General features: G+C 40.9%; 2 protein-coding genes across 3 annotated transcripts; one reads left to right on the forward strand and one right to left on the reverse strand.

The window, feature by feature from the left end:
- The first annotated feature begins 277 nt into the window (after positions 1-277).
- On the forward strand, positions 278-9,882 carry anxa14 (annexin A14). Of its 2 annotated transcripts, XM_026156278.1 has the most exons (13): positions 278-484; positions 735-774; positions 1,296-1,392; positions 1,483-1,571; positions 2,100-2,213; positions 4,489-4,579; positions 4,699-4,778; positions 4,984-5,022; positions 5,204-5,294; positions 5,408-5,503; positions 5,602-5,657; positions 9,402-9,509; positions 9,636-9,882. In XM_026156278.1, the coding sequence occupies exons 2-13, from the start codon at positions 748-750 to the stop codon at positions 9,693-9,695; spliced, it is 948 nt and encodes a 315-aa protein (XP_026012063.1). In that variant the 5' UTR covers positions 278-484; positions 735-747; the 3' UTR covers positions 9,696-9,882. The 2 variants fall into 2 exon arrangements, with proteins under 2 accessions (XP_026012063.1, XP_026012062.1); XM_026156277.1 differs by lacking the exon at positions 9,636-9,882 and having other exon boundaries at positions 9,402-9,596.
- Positions 9,883-10,251: 369 nt separating this feature from the next.
- LOC113015244 (mucin-22-like) lies at positions 10,252-12,595 on the reverse strand. Its single transcript, XM_026157193.1, has 2 exons — positions 12,287-12,595; positions 10,252-11,694 (listed from the first exon to the last, which is right to left on the reverse strand). The coding sequence occupies exons 1-2, from the start codon at positions 12,332-12,334 to the stop codon at positions 10,252-10,254; spliced, it is 1,491 nt and encodes a 496-aa protein (XP_026012978.1). The 5' UTR covers positions 12,335-12,595.
- Between the last annotated feature and the right edge of the window lie 7,359 nt (positions 12,596-19,954).

Here is a 19,954-nt window from a genome sequence, read left to right on the forward strand (position 1 = left end):
TTGCCTCATTAGTTTGCTTATTAAATCTTTTTGCTTATCTTGGTATAAAGCTTTAACATGCCAAAGCTATAACTTACAATTTCTTCTTTGAATGTCATGAACTGTGTTTGGCCCAAAGCAACAGCGTGTCAATTATTTATTTTGGGGAAAGTCAGCCGTGAAGTACAAATGATGGTCAAATTCCACAGAAAATGTTGCCTGTAACCAAACCTGACTATCAAGATTCCTGCTTGACGCTCAAGTATAACTGGGTTGCCATAGTATTTGAGCAGGGAAACTGTGAACAGAGCTGTGAACATGCTGGGCACTGATTGGTCAGTATCTTTGACTGACACGCAAGTGGGTGTACGGGAAGCAGCTGTGGCGTACTGTGGGTGGGACTGAAATACAGGGCTTGTTGGCGGAGAGGTTGTACAAGAAAAAAAAAAAAAAAACATACACTACCTCCACTCCTTGTCACAGCTGGCCTAGTATTCTGTTACAGGTAAGAAAAATAACAATTCCTTTTAAATAATTTGTTTAAGAAATAAGTGGCTAACGCTAATCAGCTCGGACTTGGCCTCCTCCTTCATATGTTACTGTCACGAATTCCTAGATTCTCAAAAGCTATGCTGTAGACTTTAAGTTTCATTGGAGAATCTCTATTAAACCTATTAAAATGAAGTCACATTATCTGTTTGTTCCGTGATGTGGGCTGTTAATGTCTTTGCCATTTCCGTTTTTGCTCACATTAGATACAAGCAAGCCATGGATTCTGAGTACTCTGACTCTTATGTAAGTAAACATTCCAAGAAGTACACCTCTGCCCCGTCTTCACTCTTCACTAAGATTTATTACTCTGCTCACTAAGACTCCACATTTGCAAATAGCCTTATCTGCAGTCATGTTCAGTCTGGTTATCTACATACCTTTTATTGCTGTCTATAAACAAGTGCTCTGAAGGTTGCTGCGCATTGTCACGTTTAGATTTTAAATATCAAGAAAGCCGAGTAATACAATTCAACCAATTTGTTTCATTATTGAAAATTACTTGTATTAATAGTTTGTGTTGAACCATCCCCCTCCACACACACACACACACACACATGCGTGCACCTCCTCCTAGAAGTCTGACATACTTAGCATTCTTTAAATTCAAGCATGGCTGATCTGTATTGTTCTACATCTCCATACCTTCGTGGTATGCTCAGTATGAGGTTAGTTGTTACACATTTCACTTGATTCTTGCCACTCAGTTGTTTTATATATTGTATAGAGAGTGGATGCCACAATTATTGTCCCTTTTTATTAAATAGGATATGTACTGGGGGACCCTTGGAACAGTACGACCCTACTCCAATTTCTACCCTGACAGAGATGTGACGGAGATCGTGACAGCACTGGAAAACAAAGGCATTCATTGGCATATGTTGAAAATAAATTCCCACGATTTCTTTCCACCCTTTTCCTGGTAATTTATTGAATATCGTGTATCTTGCTCAGACACAGTGACGCTACTGAGAATACTAACCAATAGGAACAACGCCCAGAGGCAAGTAATTGCTCAGGTCTTTCAGGAGCTAACACATAAGGTGAGAAAATAGAAACAGTAACAACCTTTTCAAAGAGTTTCAAAATTAAAACTTTAATGGTTTTGTGGAAACCATGAAGTGTAAAGTTGTCTCCTACAATAAAATATATTAAGCAATGAAACTGAAGTTTCAGTTTGAGGTTTAGTAGTTATAAAAGTTTAGCCTTGCTCATCTGTAACTTTGAAGTGTTTGCTGATCAAATAATAAAAAAACGGTGACATTAAAGGTGTGAACACACCTTTGTTTAGCAACTTCAGAACTACTGTCACATGCCCAACTGTAGTGTCTTACAGGGAAAGAGTACACCATAGTGTGATAGTCAGGCAGGTTTTGTGTGAATCCACTTCCAATCCCAAGTGTACTCTGGGGGTTTATTCCATTAGTCAGAGGTTTTTTCTAGATATTTACTGTTTCTTTACTAAAATAACTTAACAAGAATTACAAAAAGAAAACCAGGAGTGAAACTCTGAGTCAAGTCAAAATAAGAATTAATTCAGTGTTATTTTATTTATGCATGTGGTGAATTAGGATATAATAACTGCTCTGAAGAAAGCTTTATCTGGAGACCTGGAGCTTCTTTTGCTGGAACTGTTGATGCCCCCCGTGGAGTATGAAGCTTACCGTCTCCAGGAGGCCATGGCGGTGAGTGGTTGCTTTCATCTTTAGGATTTTGGAATAGATGTTATAACTAAGATAAGATAAGATAAGATAAGATAAGATAGAACTTTATTAATCCCTCGGGTGGGTTCCTCTGGGAAATTCGACTTCCAAAAAAAGCACAGCAACGACCAAAGTTACAGTTACAGAACTGTTATATATATATATACACACACACACACACACACACACACACACACATATATATAAATACAGAGACAAATATAAATAAAATATACAAAGGGGATAAATAGAATAAATAGGACTAAAAAATAAAAATACAAGTGAATTGCACATTTCAAGTATAGAGTCTATTGCACTGTTGACTATTTACAAAAAGTATTGCACAAGGTATTGTACAGTGAGGTGCAGAGGCACTACAGCTTAGTTGTTCCCCCCTCCTTTGTCCTCCTGTTTCCCCTCCCTCTCCCCTCCAGAGAGGAGTTAAACAGTCTGATGGCGTGTGGGACAAAGGAGTTTTTAAGTCTGTTAGTTCTTGTCTTGGGGAGAAGCAACCTGTCACTGAACAGACTCTTCTGGTTGTTAATGGCCGTGTGCAGAGGATGCCTGGCACTGTCCATAATGTCCATCAGTTTCTTTAATGTCCTTTTCTCTGCCACTGTCACCAGAGTGTCCAGCTTCATGCCGACCACAGAGCTAGCCCTCCTGATCAGTTTCTCCAGCCTGGATGAGTCCCTCTTTGCTGTGCTGCTCCCCCAGCACACCACAGCATAGAAAAGTACTCCAGCAACCACCGACTGGTAAAACATCCTCAGGAGCTTCCTGCAGATGTTAAAAGACCTCAGCCTCCTGAGGAAGTACAGTCGGCTTTGGGCTTTTTTATACAGGTGCTCTGTGTTGCATGACCAGTCCAGTTTATTGTCCACCCACAGCCCGAGGTACTTGTACTTGTTGACCACCTCCACCTCCTCCCCCTCTATCTGAACTGGCAGTGGACCTTCTCTGGACCTCCCGAAGTCCACAACCAGTTCCTTAGTCTTTGAGGTGTTGAGTTGCAGGTGGTTTGTGTGACTCCATGCGACAAAGTTCCTCACCAGACTTCTGTACTCCTCTTCCTGATCATCCCAGATACACCCCATGATGGCCGTGTCATCTGCAAACTTCTGAATATGGCATAATTCAGAGTTGTAGCAGAAGTCAGAGGTGTACAGGGTGAAGAGAAGAGGGGACAGCACAGTTCCCTGTGGTGCTCCTGTGCTGCTGACCACTGTGTCAGACGTGATGTCCTTCAGCCTGACGTACTGTGGTCTGTCGGTGAGGTAGTCGGAGATCCAAGCCACCAGGCAGGGGTCCACCTCCATCCTGTTCAGTTTTTCCTGAAGCATACAGGGCCGGATGGTATTAAAGGCACTGGAAAAGTCCAGAAACAGGATCCTGACCGTGCCTTTTCCCCCATCCAGGTGTGAGTGGGCTCTGTGTAGGAGGTACAGGATGGCATCCTCCACTCCGACACCCGCCTTGTATGCAAACTGTAGTGGGTCCTGGGCATGTTGTACCTGTGGTCGGAGGAGGTTGAGGAAGAGCCGCTCTAGAGTCTTCATAAGATGTGACGTCAGTGCCACCGGTCGGAAGTCATTCAGCTCATTGGGCCGGTTCTTTTTGGGGACCGGGACGATGCAGGATGTCTTCCATAGGGCGGGCACTCTCCCCAGTCGCAGACTGAGGTTGAAGACTCGTTGTAGCGGCTCCCCAAGTTCAGCAGCACACGCCTTAAGCATCCTAGGACACACCTTGTCTGGGCCTGCTGCCTTTCTGGGGCGAAGCTTCCTCAGTTGCCTCCTGACCTGATCCACTGTGACACTGGGAGATGTTTGGGAGGAGGGGAGGGGGGGAGATGTCTTGCTGCTGAGAGAGGGATTGGAGGAGGGGGGTGTCATGGTGTCAGGAAGGGGGGGAAGCGAGGGAGGCAGGAGAGTGGGGAGAGGACTCTGTAGTGAAGGTGAGGGTGAGGGTGGGGGGGTTGTGGGCTGGTCAAACCTGTTGAAGAAGTTGTTGAGTTCGTTTGCCTTCTCCACAGTCCCCCCCACTGTGCTTTTCTTGGTGTTGTGGCCTGTGATGGTTTTCACACCATTCCAGACCTCCCTCATATTGTTCCTCTCCAACTTCTGCTCCACCTTCCTCCTGTAGGTGTCCTTTGCTTCCCTCAGGCAGCGTTTCACCTCCCGCTGTGCTGCTTTCATCTCCTCCTTCACTTTGCTCCTGTTGTATATCAAGAAATGTGCATGGTATGTGTGTGCAGGGTTTGGGCACAGATGAAGAAACGCTTGCGGAAATTCTGAGCACAAGATCTGGAAAGCAGCTGCAAAGCATCAGTGCTGCATACAAAGAAAGTAAGTCAAAGATCTTTTATGATACTTTTTTTTTTTTTAAATGACCAAAAAGATTGTTTATTTAAAATTAGATGTTTAAATCCTAATCCTTCCTTTTCTTTTTGCTCTTCCTGTTTTAGTGTATAAGAAAGATCTGGAAAAGGAAATCGAATCGGAAACCAGTAATGACTTTGAGAAGCTTCTTAAAGCTTTGCTACATGTAAATATTTATGTCATTGATCATCGCCTTTGATTGAATTATAACCAAAGAATTTGATCTACAATGAATGAAATCCTACGCTTAACTTTTGCCTGTGTATAACTTTCACTGGGAACACAAACAGTACAGCACATATTTGAAATTAAGTCCAGCTTTTGAAATTATAGTTCCTCTTGTTTTTTTCTTTCACCCCCTCTCATAACAGAAAGGATGTGTCGCTGGTGTGGTTCAGACAGACATTGAGGTATTATTTACTTTTATGTACAAACATAACTAAAAGGCACTGGAGTAAAAAGTGCTCTTTTAATACGTTAAACCATATACATCTACTGACTACTTGATTCTGAAATAGTTGAAACAAAACTGTATATTTTTACTCCTTTAACCCTTAATGTGTTTCATCATTATTATGTCTGATCATTTAGACTGTCTCTGCATCCCTAAAAGGGAAGAAAGCTGAGGCAGGACAATGGATTGACATATTGACTTCTAGAGATGTAGAACATCTTGACAATGGTGGCTGTCCCTTTTTTTAAAAATTCATTAATCTTTCTGTGTTAAAAAGTGTTTTGATTTAGTTTTTAAATCCCAATATCTTCATCCCCCCCGACTTTGTGCATGATTAACAGTGTTGATGGGACTGGAGCTGGAGCTTGGGCAGACGGTGGATCAGATCATAGAGAAAAGGTTTTCAGGAGACTTTCGCTTGGGTCTGAAAGTTTTGGGTAAACACAGTTTGACATACTGTTTGAACATTTATTGTGCCCTTCATACCATTATTAGGTGGAGACCCAACATTATCCTAATATTTGTCTTATCACAGTACAGTGCATTCAAAACCGTGATGCCTACCTTGCCACGAGACTTAAGACCATGAAGGTGAGACGATTTTGTGGTAATTTATCTATGATAGAAGTTTTGGGAGAAGATTTCAAAACTACTCAAAGAGGGATTCGGCCAAAATTCAAATACCAGAAGGCACTGATGGAAGAACTACATAATATGTAACAGTTGGCCATAAGGACATGTGGGGGTTATATCACACAGAACAAATGACATACTGTCTGATAGGTTTATCAAATGATTGAGTCCAGCTATGGATGTGGTGATGGATATATATATATATATATATATATATGAAAATATTTGCTAGCAATTCTTTTCAACTAACTTCAGCCATACTTCTTCTTAACCTCACAATAAAAAAAATTTGAAAAAAACACAGAAATAAAAGAAACTGAAGAACTACGAGAGGTTATTACCAACTTACCAACTTGTGTCTGGTTGTTAAATCTCTTCAGAGTTCCTATTAGCAGTAGAAATAAAAGAGAAAGGGGAAGGTATGTAGTTCCTAGGTATTGTCTGGGTCCAAATAGCTACTGACGAGGTCCTCACCTGTTGCGAGGTGTGACGATTTTTCTTTATAGATGTGCTCATAATCAGTGGGGAGTAACGAAATACATGTACCGCCGTTACATATTTAAAATACAAAATATGACTAACTGTATTCCATTACAGTTACCGTTTAAAAGGGTGGTATTGAGAATACTGTCTTTGTTGAAATAAAGTGATTACACAGAGGTCTTTTCCTATTTCATATGTTAGGCTATTCCCTCACTATTTTTGGTAATTCCACGCCGGTGGAAACCCGAACAAAACACGCATTAAGAGGCTCTAATGCCCGTGTCTCAGTCTCGCGGCCCATGTCACCTCTACTTGCGGCCCACAAAATGACGTGAAGAAATATTTTTTTTAATTATTATTCAAAAACTTATTTAATATGAAGGCAATAGGCAGAGTGTTACAGGCATAGCCCTAAAGAATGTAGCCTCATGGGCAATGTAGTCCAGTTGTAAGTAAGCCATTAAGACTTGACTGTACACTATGTTCGTGTTTTTCTCCGAAGTTCTGTTGAAGCAGCCTTTGAACGCCTCTCTCTCTCTCTCGCTAGCAAAGTTGACCCAGACAACAAAGTAAAGCTAGTTTTCGGCTACAAGCCCGACACTGAACCCAACGTATTAGCCAGAGGTCCCTTTACTATGGTTCGAGCCGCGGACCTGTTTTATATACGAGTGGAATAGTTTTCTATACGAGATTGCTGCAAATAGTGCAGCCATACCTAACTGTTACTCATTTTAAAATTTAAAAATCTAGTTGGTTTTGGTATGGCGAGTGGCCTTCAGTAATAGTAATACATCACACAGCAATAGTACATTCATGTAGTTGTAAAAAGCATGATAATATATTAAGTAATCCAAAGTATTCTGAATACATTACACTTATTGAGTAACGGAATACGTTACAAAATACAGGGAGTGCAGAATTATTAGGCAAGTTGTATTTTTGAGGAATAATTTTATCATTGAACAACAACCATGTTCTCAATGAACCCAAAAAACATTAATATCAAAGCTGAATGTTTTTGGAAGTAGTTTTTAGTTTGCTTTTAGTTTCAGCTATTTTAGGGGGATATCTGTGTGTGCAGGTGACTATTACTGTGCATAATTATTAGGCAACTTAACAAAAAACAAATATATACCCATTTCAATTATTTATTTTTACCAGTGAAACCAATATAACATCTCCACATTCACAAATATACATTTCTGACATTCAAAAACAAAACAAAAACAAATCAGCGACCAATATAGCCACCTTTCTTTGCAAGGACACTCAAAAGCCTGCCATCCATGGATTCTGTCAGTGTTTTGATCTGTTCACCATCAACATTGCGTGCAGCAGCAACCACAGCCTCCCAGACACTGTTCAGAGAGGTGTACTGTTTTCCCTCCTTGTAAATCTCACATTTGATGATGGACCACAGGTTCTCAATGGGGTTCAGATCAGGTGAACAAGGAGGCCATGTCATTAGTTTTTCTTCTTTTATACCTTTTCTTGCCAGCCACGCTGTGGAGTACTTGGACGCGTGTGATGGAGCATTGTCCTGCATGAAAATCATGTTTTTCTTGAAGGATGCAGACTTCTTCCTGTACTACTGCTTGAAGAAGGTGTCTTCCAGAAACTGGCAGTAGGACTGGGAGTTGAGCTTGACTCCATCCTCAACCCGAAAAGGCCCCACAAGCTCATCTTTGATGATACCAGCCCAAACCAGTACTCCACCTCCACCTTGCTGGCGTCTGAGTCGGACTGGAGCTCTCTGCCCTTTACCAATCCAGCCACGGGCCCATCCATCTGGCCCATCAAGACTCACTCTCATTTCATCAGTCCATAAAACCTTAGAAAAACCAGTCTTGAGATGTTTCTTGGCCCAGTCTTGACGTTTCAGCTTGTGTGTCTTGTTCAGTGGTGGTCGTCTTTCAGCCTTTCTTACCTTGGCCATGTCTCTGAGTATTGCATACCTTGTGCTTTTGGGCACTCCAGTGATGTTGCAGCTCTGAAATATGGCCAAACTGGTGGCAAGTGGCATCTTGGCAGCTGCACGCTTGACTTTTCTCAGTTCATGGGCAGTTATTTTGTGCCTTGGTTTTTCCACACGCTTCTTGCGACCCTGTTGACTATTTTGAATGAAACGCTTGATTGTTCGATGATCACGCTTCAGAAGCTTTGCAATTTTGAGACTGCTGCATCCCTCTGCAAGATATCTCACTATTTTTGACTTTTCTGAGCCTGTCAAGTCCTTCTTTTGACCCATTTTGCCAAAGGAAAGGACGTTGCCTAATAATTATGCACACCTGATATAGGGTGTTGATGTCATTAGACCACACCCCTTCTCATTACAGAGATGCACATCACCTAATATGCTTAATTGGTAGTAGGCTTTCGAGCCTATACAGCTTGGAGTAAGACAACATGCATGAAGAGGATGATGTGGACAAAATACTCATTTGCCTAATAATTCTGCACTCCCTGTACATTTTGGGGCATGTAATCTGTAATCTGTAGTGGAATACATTTTAAAAGTAACCTTCCAACACTGCTCATAATAGAAAAATCAGTTGATATGATGGTCAGTATAAGGAAAGGAAAGTTTCTATTATGAATGCCATATCCTGTGATCACTATTGAATATATTTGAACTTAATATAACCAAATATTTGCAAACGCAGTCTGCCCACAGTCATATTTGCATAAATTATTTCACCCTACTGGTACTTTTAGTACTTTACTATGCCGCACTGGCACTGGCTTGGTATATAGGAAGTCCTTGTCCACAAATGCACTTTTGTGACTCTGCAAAATGTGGCCGTCGTTCACAGATATTAAACAAGTTCAAAGATAATGTCAGAGAGTGAAAACACTGTAACTTCTGTCACCGCTAGGAAATACCCAAACCAACATGGGATCCCTAAAATCGACCGCAGCCATTTTAATATGTAGGATTTTATTTATTTCTTTACTGTTTTTTTATATGTATATATTTTTTAAATAATTTTGGGGCTATTTCTATTATTTTCTGTTGCTTAAGAAACTCATAATCACTGTAATTTTATAAAGTTTATTAGAAGAGGCAGAGACCATGTTTATTTGTAGTGTAGTGGTTTAATTTTGATGAGTGCACATGAAAAAACAAACTTCCTCTGTACAGATGGGTCAAAATGACAGACTATACATCTGGAGAGACTGTTGACGCACTGGTTACCAATATTCATTTCACTCTTACAGAAAGAAATAGTGCAGCGGATTATGGTGTCTCACAGTGAGGAAGATCTACTCTGTATCCGAGCTGCTTTCATTAAATTAACAGGCACTTCCCTCTACACTACACTGCAGGTTTGTCACACAGATAAAATTGTTCTAAATATAAATATTTATTATATAGTAAATATATCGATATTTCTATTTCAAATATTTGCATAAATATTTGTATTTTCTTGCTATTTCCTGTTTTTCCAACAGAACCACTTTAAAGGAGACTATCTAAAGGCACTGCTTGCTATATGTCGATCTGAAGATTAAATAAAGCCTACAAGTTTTAGCTGCATCTGCTACTCACTGATTTAGTAACTTCCTTCCCGTTGCTAGTACAAAAATAAGCTCTGTTTTATGCTAATCTTCATATTGCATTGAATCACTTACTTTAGGTATACCCATTTTAAATATTACTTATTGACTTGTACTTATAGGTGCAATCAAATGTAAGGAGAACAGGTTTTTGTTCATTTTAATTACATATATATATATATATATAACATGATCAAAATATGGTGTGTGTAATAAAGCCTTTTATCACTTTCATTTGCTCTGAATTGTGTTACCTATTATATTTTTTCTTTCTTAAATCACAATCACTTTGTTTTGTTTTTTGTTGCACCGTCAGTTTAGCTCTATTCTACTGCATGGTTCTGTTCCCCTGTATATTTAAGAAATACAATGCAGAGCACATAAGATTAGGATAAGTCTACATATATTTTGTGTACAAAACAAAAAGGGGTCAGGATTTACCTTAGATGTTGTCCTTTGTTTCCGTGATTAGAGTGCATCTACAATTAATGTATGCAAGCTTCACAGACAATTAAACACAAGGCATGTAGAGCAAGAGTGGAAAAACAAGACAAAGCACAGAAGCTTTCACCTCCGATCCTCCATTTGCAGTGGTGGTAGTCACTGTTGTTGTGATGCTTTGGGTTAGAGTTGTAATGTTGTCCTGTGTGGCAGCTGTAGTGGCGTTGGCTGGGATAGTAGCTGTACTGTTGGTGTTTGGAGTGCCAGTGGTATTGGCAGTGGCAGCCTGTATAGGAAGTGTGGTAGCTGTAGTGGTGGTGGTGGCAGCCTGTTTGGTAGTTGTAGCAGTAGTGGTGGTGGCAGCCTGCGTGGTAGCTGTAGTGGTGGCAGTGGCAGCCTGTTTGGTAGTTGTAGCAGTAGTGGTGGTGGCAGCCTGTGTGGTAGCTGTAGTTGTGTTGTCCAGGGTGGCAGCTGTAGTTATGTTGTCCAGGGTGGCAGCTGTAGTTATGTTGTCCAGGGTGGCAGCTGTAGTTATGTTGTCCAGGGTGGCAGCTGTAGTTATGTTGTCCAGGGTGGCAGCTGTAGTTGTGTTGTCCAGGGTAGCAGCTGTAGTTATGTTGTCCAGGGTGGCAGCTGTAGTTGTGTTGTCCAGGGTGGCAGCTGTAGTTATGTTGTCCAGGGTGGCAGCTGTAGTTGTGTTGTCCAGGGTAGCAGCTGTAGTTATGTTGTCCAGGGTGGCAGCTGTAGTTATGTTGTCCAGGGTGGCAGCTGTAGTTGTGCTGTCCAGGGTAGCAGCTGTAGTTGTGCTGTCCAGGGTAGCAGCTGTAGTTGTGTTGTCCAGGGTAGCAGCTGTAGTTGTGCTGTCCAGGGTAGCAGCTGTAGTTGTGCTGTCCAGGGTAGCAGCTGTAGTTGTGCTGTCCAGGGTGGCAGCTGTAGTTGTGCTGTCCAGGGTAGCAGCTGTAGTTATGTTGTCCAGGGTGGCAGCTGTAGTTGTGCTGTCCAGGGTAGCAGCTGTAGTTATGTTGTCCAGGGTGGCAGCTGTAGTTGTGTTGTCCAGGGTGGCAGCTGTAGTTGTGTTGTCCAGGGTAGCAGCTGTAGTTGTGTTGTCCAGGGTAGCAGCTGTAGTTGTGTTGTCCAGGGTAGCAGCTGTAGTTGTGCTGTCCAGGGTAGCAGCTGTAGTTGTGCTGTCCAGGGTAGCAGCTGTAGTTGTGCTGTCCAGGGTAGCAGCTGTAGTTGTGCTGTCCAGGGTAGCAGCTGTAGTTATGTTGTCCAGGGTAGCAGCTGTAGTTATGTTGTCCAGGGTGGCAGCTGTAGTTGTGTTGTCCAGGGTAGCAGCTGTAGTTATGTTGTCCAGGGTGGCAGCTGTAGTTGTGTTGTCCAGGGTGGCAGCTGTAGTTGTGTTGTCCAGGGTAGCAGCTTTAGTTATGTTGTCCAGGGTGGCAGCTGTAGTTGTGTTGTCCAGGGTGGCAGTCTCAGTTGTATTGCCTGGATCAGCAGTAGTGATTCTTGGAGTCTCAGAAGGAATAAAATAGAATATCATTTCAACAAATGTAATGACTAAAAGCACAACAGCAAAATTTCTGTGCCTATGCTGTCATCATAACCCATTATTTAGTCTGTTAATCGTATTCTATGGTATTTGGATGACCTAAACTCTCCTTGACCTATTATTTCTTTCCAGTAAGGAATTAATACATTAGATCAGAAATTAACGGTTTCTTTCTCCGAATGAAGTTAATCATTCCTCCAAAGTGTCTGCTACAGTTACCACAAACAGAAATTTCTTGAGTATTTACTAGTGGCAGGAAAAGATGACCAATATTAATCTATAATGATTAAACAAATGTAATTCTATTTTAAAAACTTCTTCACCTTTAGATATCCTCCTAACAATGTTTGGCAAGAACTTTTACATAAAAACTCCTCTAAATACTTTAATCCTTTTAGACATGTCAGCTCGATACACTCATGTTTGTGAAACATTTTGTATTCACACATTTTCTGCAATGTTTCACCTAAATTATTGACTTTGACTTTTATTGACTTTTTATCATTATAAAACTCAATAAAACATTTTTTTAAAAACTTTAAAAATAGGTAATTACCTGTGCCAGCAAAACCAGTGTAAAAAAACCCAGACACAATAAATCCATAATGGAAAGAACCAAGGAGGCAGAGATGCACCAGAGATGTTACAGAAATTGTTCTATTGCACAAAAATCAGAGTATAATGTACTTTTGTGCTAAGTTTCGTTGAAACTTCTCCTTGTAACCTGTTCCTGAGTTCAGGGACACTGAGCTTTTATACAATAATATCACGTTTCAGGTGGGGTAGGTGTGACGTAGTGTGTGACCTGGATGACCAGCATCCAGGAAGTTGTCAGAGTGTTACTGAATGTTTGAGAGTGCATGCATGCATGCTTGTGTTTGTTCAAGGTATTTTCTCTAGTGCAATTTTAATAGAATTTGGATTAGTTATAAGCATAAGCAATCACAAGTGCCCAGAACGGATACTTTATTCGCTGTGCTGAAAACATTAGAAGGAAAAAAGAAATCCTTCAGCATCAAAATGATCAAACAGACAAGTGTCAGAAATTTTTCAGTGTATGGAAAGTATGAGTTCTTGTTACCCCTTTCAGCTAACCTTTACCTTGAATGCTTAAATTTCACAATAACACAAACTTTTTAACACAACTATCATAAAACACATTGACTGAAGCGGCTCAGTCAATGTGTTTTACTTGTGCTTTAATTTGTAACCTGTATTTTACTACCTTCCCTGTACTATTGTTGCTCCTTGTTAAGCATTGTCCAGTGTTGCTCTGTTTATCGTCAGTCACTGAATCTTACTTCCTCCTGTTAGATGACCTAGAACCCCAATGAGTAACAAAAACACAAAAATACTTGCCCTTAAGCAACGTTAGTGTAGGATAAAGATAACTTTCAGTCATTTAAGAATAGTAAGGCATATGCGGTTTCTCACTTGAGACAATAACAAACCTTTGACCCTGAAAAGGGGTTTTGAAAACAACGAAAAGCTGCTTCTTAGTTTTCAGCTGCTATTACTGATGGCACTGATAGAGTTTTCATTGACTAACCAACGCGTTTGGCTTGTGGCCTTGATGGACCCTGATGAAGGCCACAAGCCAAACGCGTTGGTTAGTCAATAAAGTTGTTCCCCTTTCATTTTAAGTTTTGCTGGAGTCCCTGCGTTGTGAGTTTATCATCCTCTCCATGCACCTTGGAAGTAGGTGAAGTTGTGCCAGAAATTTGACATTTACGCTTGTAAGACTCTATCTACAAATGATTATTATTTTAAAGTCAAGATTAACACCTGTTTCACTCACTGGCTTTTTTACAGCCTTAACAGCCTAACAAATAACCATCTTTGTAATGAAGTTACTTGGGCAGAAGAGGGCAATAGAGACTACTAAGTTGCAGATTTAAATTTAACTTCAAACATATCACAACTGTATGTGCATCACAGTTCATGCTATTTCATAAGATTAGTTAAAAATGTGGCAGCACGGTGGTTAGCACTGTTGCCTCACAGCACCAAGGTCCTGATTTTAATTCCACCATCAGGCCGGGGTCTTTCCGTGTGGAGTTTGCATGTTCTCCCAGTGTTTGCATGGGACAAAGACATGCAGTTAGTGGGGAAAACCCTAACTGGAAACCCTAAACTGCCCGTAGGTGTGAATGTGAGTGCGAATGGTTTTCTGTGTCTGTTTTTTATCCCTGTGACAGACTGGCGACCTGTTCGGGGTGTACCCTGCCTCTTGCCTTAAAACAGCTGGGATAGGCTCCAGTGCTCCCGCAACCCTGAAAAGGATAAACGGAAGAGAATGGATGAATGGATAGTTAAAAAATGTGAAAAGAAATCCCAATATCAATCTATTTGAGTGTTATTCTATTATTTTACTCTTTAGTAACTTCTTTTGTTTATCAGATATCTACTGAAGTGTTTTTCGCTTTTTATTTGATTTCTTTTGTTTGCATGTTTTTTTCCTGCTTTCGTGGACCTGATATCACATTGCATTGTCATTCCACAAAAGCATTAACGCCACTTTTGTGATTTATTCGCAACATCCTTCCCAATACAGCTGTCGACTCGTCAAGATATAATTTATTTTTCAGAAAAACAGAGTTAAAGGATAATGCACCTTCAAAATATGTAATCACTTAGCTGTTGCTGAGACTACTCCTAAAACATTTAAGAAGCTTGAACCTTTCTCTGTATTTTTTGGGGGGGCTTTATCTTACAGTAAAAAAGCACCTTTGTTGTGGTTGGTTGTGTTTTGGTTCTATATAAGTATTTTAGTTTGCTTCCACGTAAATGTCCAATCGTGACCACACTGTTGTGCAAGTAGAGCTTGTATTGAATGTAAGCAACGTGAACCTCTGCAACTTTTCTTCAAGTCTTTTTTTTTGCATCATACATACAGCATCCTGTCTGACTACTTTTTTTAGGTCAACCGTGCCAAAAATTGACGGCGTCTTCATTAATCCCATGCAAACGTACACCTCTCTGGAACAACCCTGACATATTACAAAACAATAATATGATAAACTTTCCAGATTGGAGTTGTAAAGGAATCAAATACTTGGAACATATATTAGAAAGAACAGAATTTATTCCATTTGACAGACTAGTTACACAATATGGGATCAACAAGAAAAGATTTTTAGAATATCAACAAATTAAATCCATAGTAAAAAAGAAATTTAAACCGGGTCAAGTTGAACTACAAACACCATCAAGTGTGGTACAATTTCTTACTCTTAAAACCCCCAAATTACTTTCCAAAATATACAGAATGCTTTCTAAAACAGATGAATCAATATCACTTCCTACTGCAAAATGGGAAGCGGATTTATCAGTTAACTTAGACCAAAACTTCTGGTCTCAGATACGCATAAAAACTTTTCATTTAATTAGAAATCCCAGTTTTCAATTCATTCAATACAAAATACTACACAGAGTGCACTATACAGGTCATCGGATGTTCAAGATGGGCTTTACGTCTTACGTCTTCCAACAACTGCTCACACTGTCAAGCCAATTAACCGGACAATTATATCCACGCTCTTTGGTTCTCTCCACCAGTTCAGAAGTTTTGGCGCGAGATATGTGAAGACTTATCGAAGTGTCTGAAATGTAACATTCCAACTTCCCCCTTAGTGTGTTTGTTGGGCAGCTTGGATTATGTCACTACAGAAAGGAATATAGCCCATATGGTTTTCACTGCCCTTTGCATAGCCAAGAAAACATTACTGGGGGTGCTCCGTCTCGGGGCTAGGGTCCTGGTTGAGCCACCTGGGGGGCTCTTCAACTGGTGGGGGAGGCTGTTACATCTTGCAGGAGGTCTCCCCTGAGTCATTCTAACTACCAGAAATCTCGAAGCACAGGCTGAGGGGGCGGTGTGGCAGCAATTTTTCACACCAGCCTATTAATTAACGAAAGACCAAGTGACGCTGAAAAACTAGTTCATGCACTTATTACTTCCAGGCTGGACTACTGTAATTCATTATTATCAGGATGTCCAAAAAAACTTGCTGAAAAGCCTTCAGCTAATCCAAAATGCTGCAGCAAGAGTCCTGACAGGGACTAGAAAGAGAGAGCAGATTTCTCCTGTTTTGGCTTCCCTTCATCGGCTTCCTGTTAAATCCAGAATTGAATTCAAAATCCTGCTCCTCACATACAAGGTCTTAAATAATCAGGCCCCATCTTATCTTAATGACCTTGTAGTACCATATCACCACATTAGAGCACTTCGCTCTCGCTCTGCAGGCCTACTTGTTGTTCCTAGAGTATTTAAACGTAGAATGGGAGGGAGAGCCTTCAGTTTTCAGGCCCCTCTTCTGTGGAACCAGCTTCCAGTTTGGATTCGGGAGACAGACACTATCTCTACTTTCATGATTAGGCTTAAAACTTTCCTTTTTGCTAAAGCATATAGTTAGGGCTGGACCAGGTGACCCTGAATCCTCCCTTAGTTATGCTGCAATAGACGTAGGCTGCCGGGGATTCCCATGATGCATTGAGTTTTGCCTTTCCAGTCACCTTTCTCACTCACTATGTGTTAATAGACCTCTCTGCATTGAATCATATCTGTTATTAACCTCTGTCTCTCTTCCACAGCATGTCTTTTATCCTGTCTTCCTTCTCTCACCCCAACCAGTCGCAGCAGATGGCCGCCCCTCCCTGAGCCTGGTTCTGCCGGAGGTTTCTTCCTGTTAAAAGGGAGTTTTTCCTTCCCACTGTCGCCAAAGTGCTTGCTCATAGGGGGTCATATGATTGTTGGGTTTTTCTCTGTATCTATGAACCACCTTGAGGCGACTTTTGTTGTGATTTGGCGCTATATGAATAAAATTGAATTGAACAGAATCCTCTCTCCAGGAAATCACTCTGCAGGTGGGGGAGATATAGGGGAGGCGGAGAACTCAGCCTGGGTGTCTATTGTCTTGTGTAGTCTGGAAGATGAGTGGATGACGGGGTGGGTGCAGTTTTCTCTGTGGTGGGGTCGGGTGGGCTGTCCCGGGCTCTGTGGGGCCAGGCGGCACTACTGAACAGGCAAGGCCCTGGGGTGCAGGTGTGCCACCAGGGTTCAGGGGAGGCATCCCCCCCTTTGTCCCCTTCTGGCTGCCTGTGCCTCAATTTCATCCCACAATTTAGACATTCACATTACTCACACTCTCATAGCACATACATATAGGACCTTGGGGGTGGGCACGCTACACAGCATCCAGAAGACCATTAGAGTGTACAACCTCACCCCTGGCGCCGTTGCCCACCTCTCAATTTTAAATACACATATACATTGAGGGCTATCAGGAGGGGCGATGCACTTACCTGCTGCTCTCTGGCAGGTAGCTCCATGCTCTCCTGGGTTTTAAATGCACCTTAGAACACACATGCATCAACACTACATATGAGCAGGCGGAGGGAGGTTTGGAGTCTTCACACACCCCCGTTCTCTGTTGCCTGTTGGGGCGTGGGGGCTGGGAGGAGGAGTTGGCCGTCCGATTGGGGTCTGGAATGTGGGCCTCCCTGCTGCTGCGGAGTCGGGGCGGTCTTCTTCTCTCCACCCCAGGGAAGAGGGTAACACTATCTGGGTCTGGGTGCAGGTTCCCCCTCCAGGGGCAAGGGTACCTAGACCTAGAGTACGCTTGGGGAGTGTGATTGTGTGTACAGTGTCTATTTATGTCTGTCTCCACGTTGGGTGAGTGCTGAGAAATGTGCAGGGGTTAGGGTTAGGTAGCACAATAATATTCAATATTTAGTATTTACTGTTATATTCACATAGATCATCGCGATGATGTTGTTTATTATATTGCTCTGTTGTTGTTTTTTTGCTTGTTTTCTCTTTTTTCTTTCTCAACAGGTGATCCAGGTGATTTATATATGTATTTTTTGTCTGTTTGTTTTGTTTGTTTTTTGTTTTTTTTGTTTTTTTCCCCCTTTATCACCGTTCCTCTTCCCTGCTGTTTTTCTTTCCCTCTTTCTTTCTCCCTTTTCTTTCCCCCAGTCATGTCTGTCCCGTGTGTAGCAAGCAAAAATAAAATAAAATAAACAATGAAAGCAAAGATGAATCAAATAGACCAATACGGCAAGGCCGGGATGGTCCATTTGGTAAAGTAAATCCGTTGGGCATCTTTCTTTGCCTTTAGACAATAATTCTGATGGCAAAAGAACCAAACAGGACAGGCGAAGAAACAAAAAAAGAAAAAGATCAACCGTGCCAACAAAAACCTGATTCCAGTGAAGCATACTCAACAATCATAATAGATATCTGGACTGATTTTTTTTCTTTTTTTGCAGTGGTGATTAGCACTGTTGCCTCCTGAGTTTGACTTCACCTTGTGACCAGGGTCTTGTGTTGAGTTTGTATGATCTCCCTGTGTTTGTGTGGGTTGTCTCCATGTATTCTGGCTTCCTCCCACAGTCCAAAGACATGCTGTTAGTGGGGTTAGGTTAACTGATGATTATAAGTTGCATATAAGATAAGATAAGATAAGATAAGATAAGATAAGCTTTATTAGTCCCATAGCTGTGAATGGTTGTCTGTCTCTCTATATTAGCCCTGCGAAAAAGTGATGACCTATCCAAGGTGTACCCTGCTTCTAGCCTTATTGTAGCTGGGATTGGCTCCAGCCCCCCTGCAACTCTGAAAAGGATACGTGGAAGAGAACTGATGGATGGATGGATGGATGGATGGATGGATGGTTTTAAAAATTTGCAGTATAAAAAAAGAGCAGAAATTAATTGAATTATTGTTATTAAAACACATAATCACGCATCCATTAAAACGATGCTCTGTTTTATTACCATTTATGTTAGATAGTGTTTTATGTTGAATCTATTTCACACATTAATGCATAAAGATCAAATAATTATTGTAAATTGTGCAAATAATTATACTAATACAGACGGAAATCTTCAACAGACATCACTATATTATAACATGTCTACAGGTAAAATTTGACTTAACTTATACATCAAGTATCACACAAGAAAATAAACAGGTAATGGGTATAATAGTGTAAAGATGTGTAAGGGCATGTCACCTTTGAAATAAAACAACTGAAATGTGCCAAAATATGCTTTGAGGTGCTTTTAAAGATACAGACAATTCTCCTTTACATATCATTAGGCATTGCACTCTTTCCACTGTGGAAAGTGCTCTATAAATCACCTTATGACTTACACACATATCTTTTGAGATGCTATAGGTTAGCTCTTTCACTACCATCATCTACAACTAAATACAATCAACTCAGATTTCCTGTTTTATAAATAGCATTGTAGTCTAGTTTTGGCTCTGAGGCTCCAGATTGCTCACTACACCATGGCTGGAAAAGCAAAAGATCCCAACAGCAGAACCACAAAGGTGACGATGTGGCTCTCTCCACTCTGGGTGCCGCTGCCAGAGCCGCTGTTGCTGGTCTGATTGTGAGTAGTTTTAGTACTCAGTCCTGTTGATGCAGTGGTTGTCCCCATGACCTAAAGAGCAAACCAACAGAATTTATGACACTGCATTGTGCTGTATGATATTGTATACTTTACATGTAATAACTTTATGTTCAGGCCGAGATTTTAAAGCAATGCATTAACACTGAAAAAATGTAAAAGCAGGATAGTTTTTCCATCAAAAATAATCTTGGTTCACTGGTAAGATTTCCTCACGTACTTTATACATTTATTTATTTTAGTGTATACGTTTTTCATTTTTCTTTGAGTTCAAAGAAATATGAAAAAAACAAAGATTTCCATTTTATTTATTCATTTATTCTGTACTTTTATCTTTTTTGATTATTTCTTGCAGCTGGTAATGTATTTCATCTACAAGTAAATACAATAAACTCTGATTTGCTGTGTGATAAATAACATTGTAGTCTAATTCTGCCTCTGAGACTCCAGATTACCCACTGCACTGTGGCTTAAAAAGCAAAAGATCCAAACAGCAGAGCCACAGAGGTGGCAATGCGACTATATCCTCTCTTTGCATTCAATTGACTATGTGCACGAGAAAATGCTAACTTCCTGGTTTGAGACCGGATGTGGGGTGGTACATTTCTGGTAGCTTTACTTTGCGGTCAATCGCTACTGCGAAGATATACTCCAAAATCATGTCCAAAACTTGAAAACGGAAAGATCGCGTTAAGTTACAAAGAGCAGAAGGTGGGAACACTCACCACCTTTGTGTCATAAAAAAATCTAATGATCAATTTTGACGTTTAAAGAGTTTAGATCGATCAGTTGTTTATCACTCAAC

Source organism: Astatotilapia calliptera, chromosome 22 (assembly GCF_900246225.1).
Source record: "Astatotilapia calliptera chromosome 22, fAstCal1.2, whole genome shotgun sequence".
Lineage (NCBI taxonomy): Eukaryota > Metazoa > Chordata > Actinopteri > Cichliformes > Cichlidae > Astatotilapia > Astatotilapia calliptera.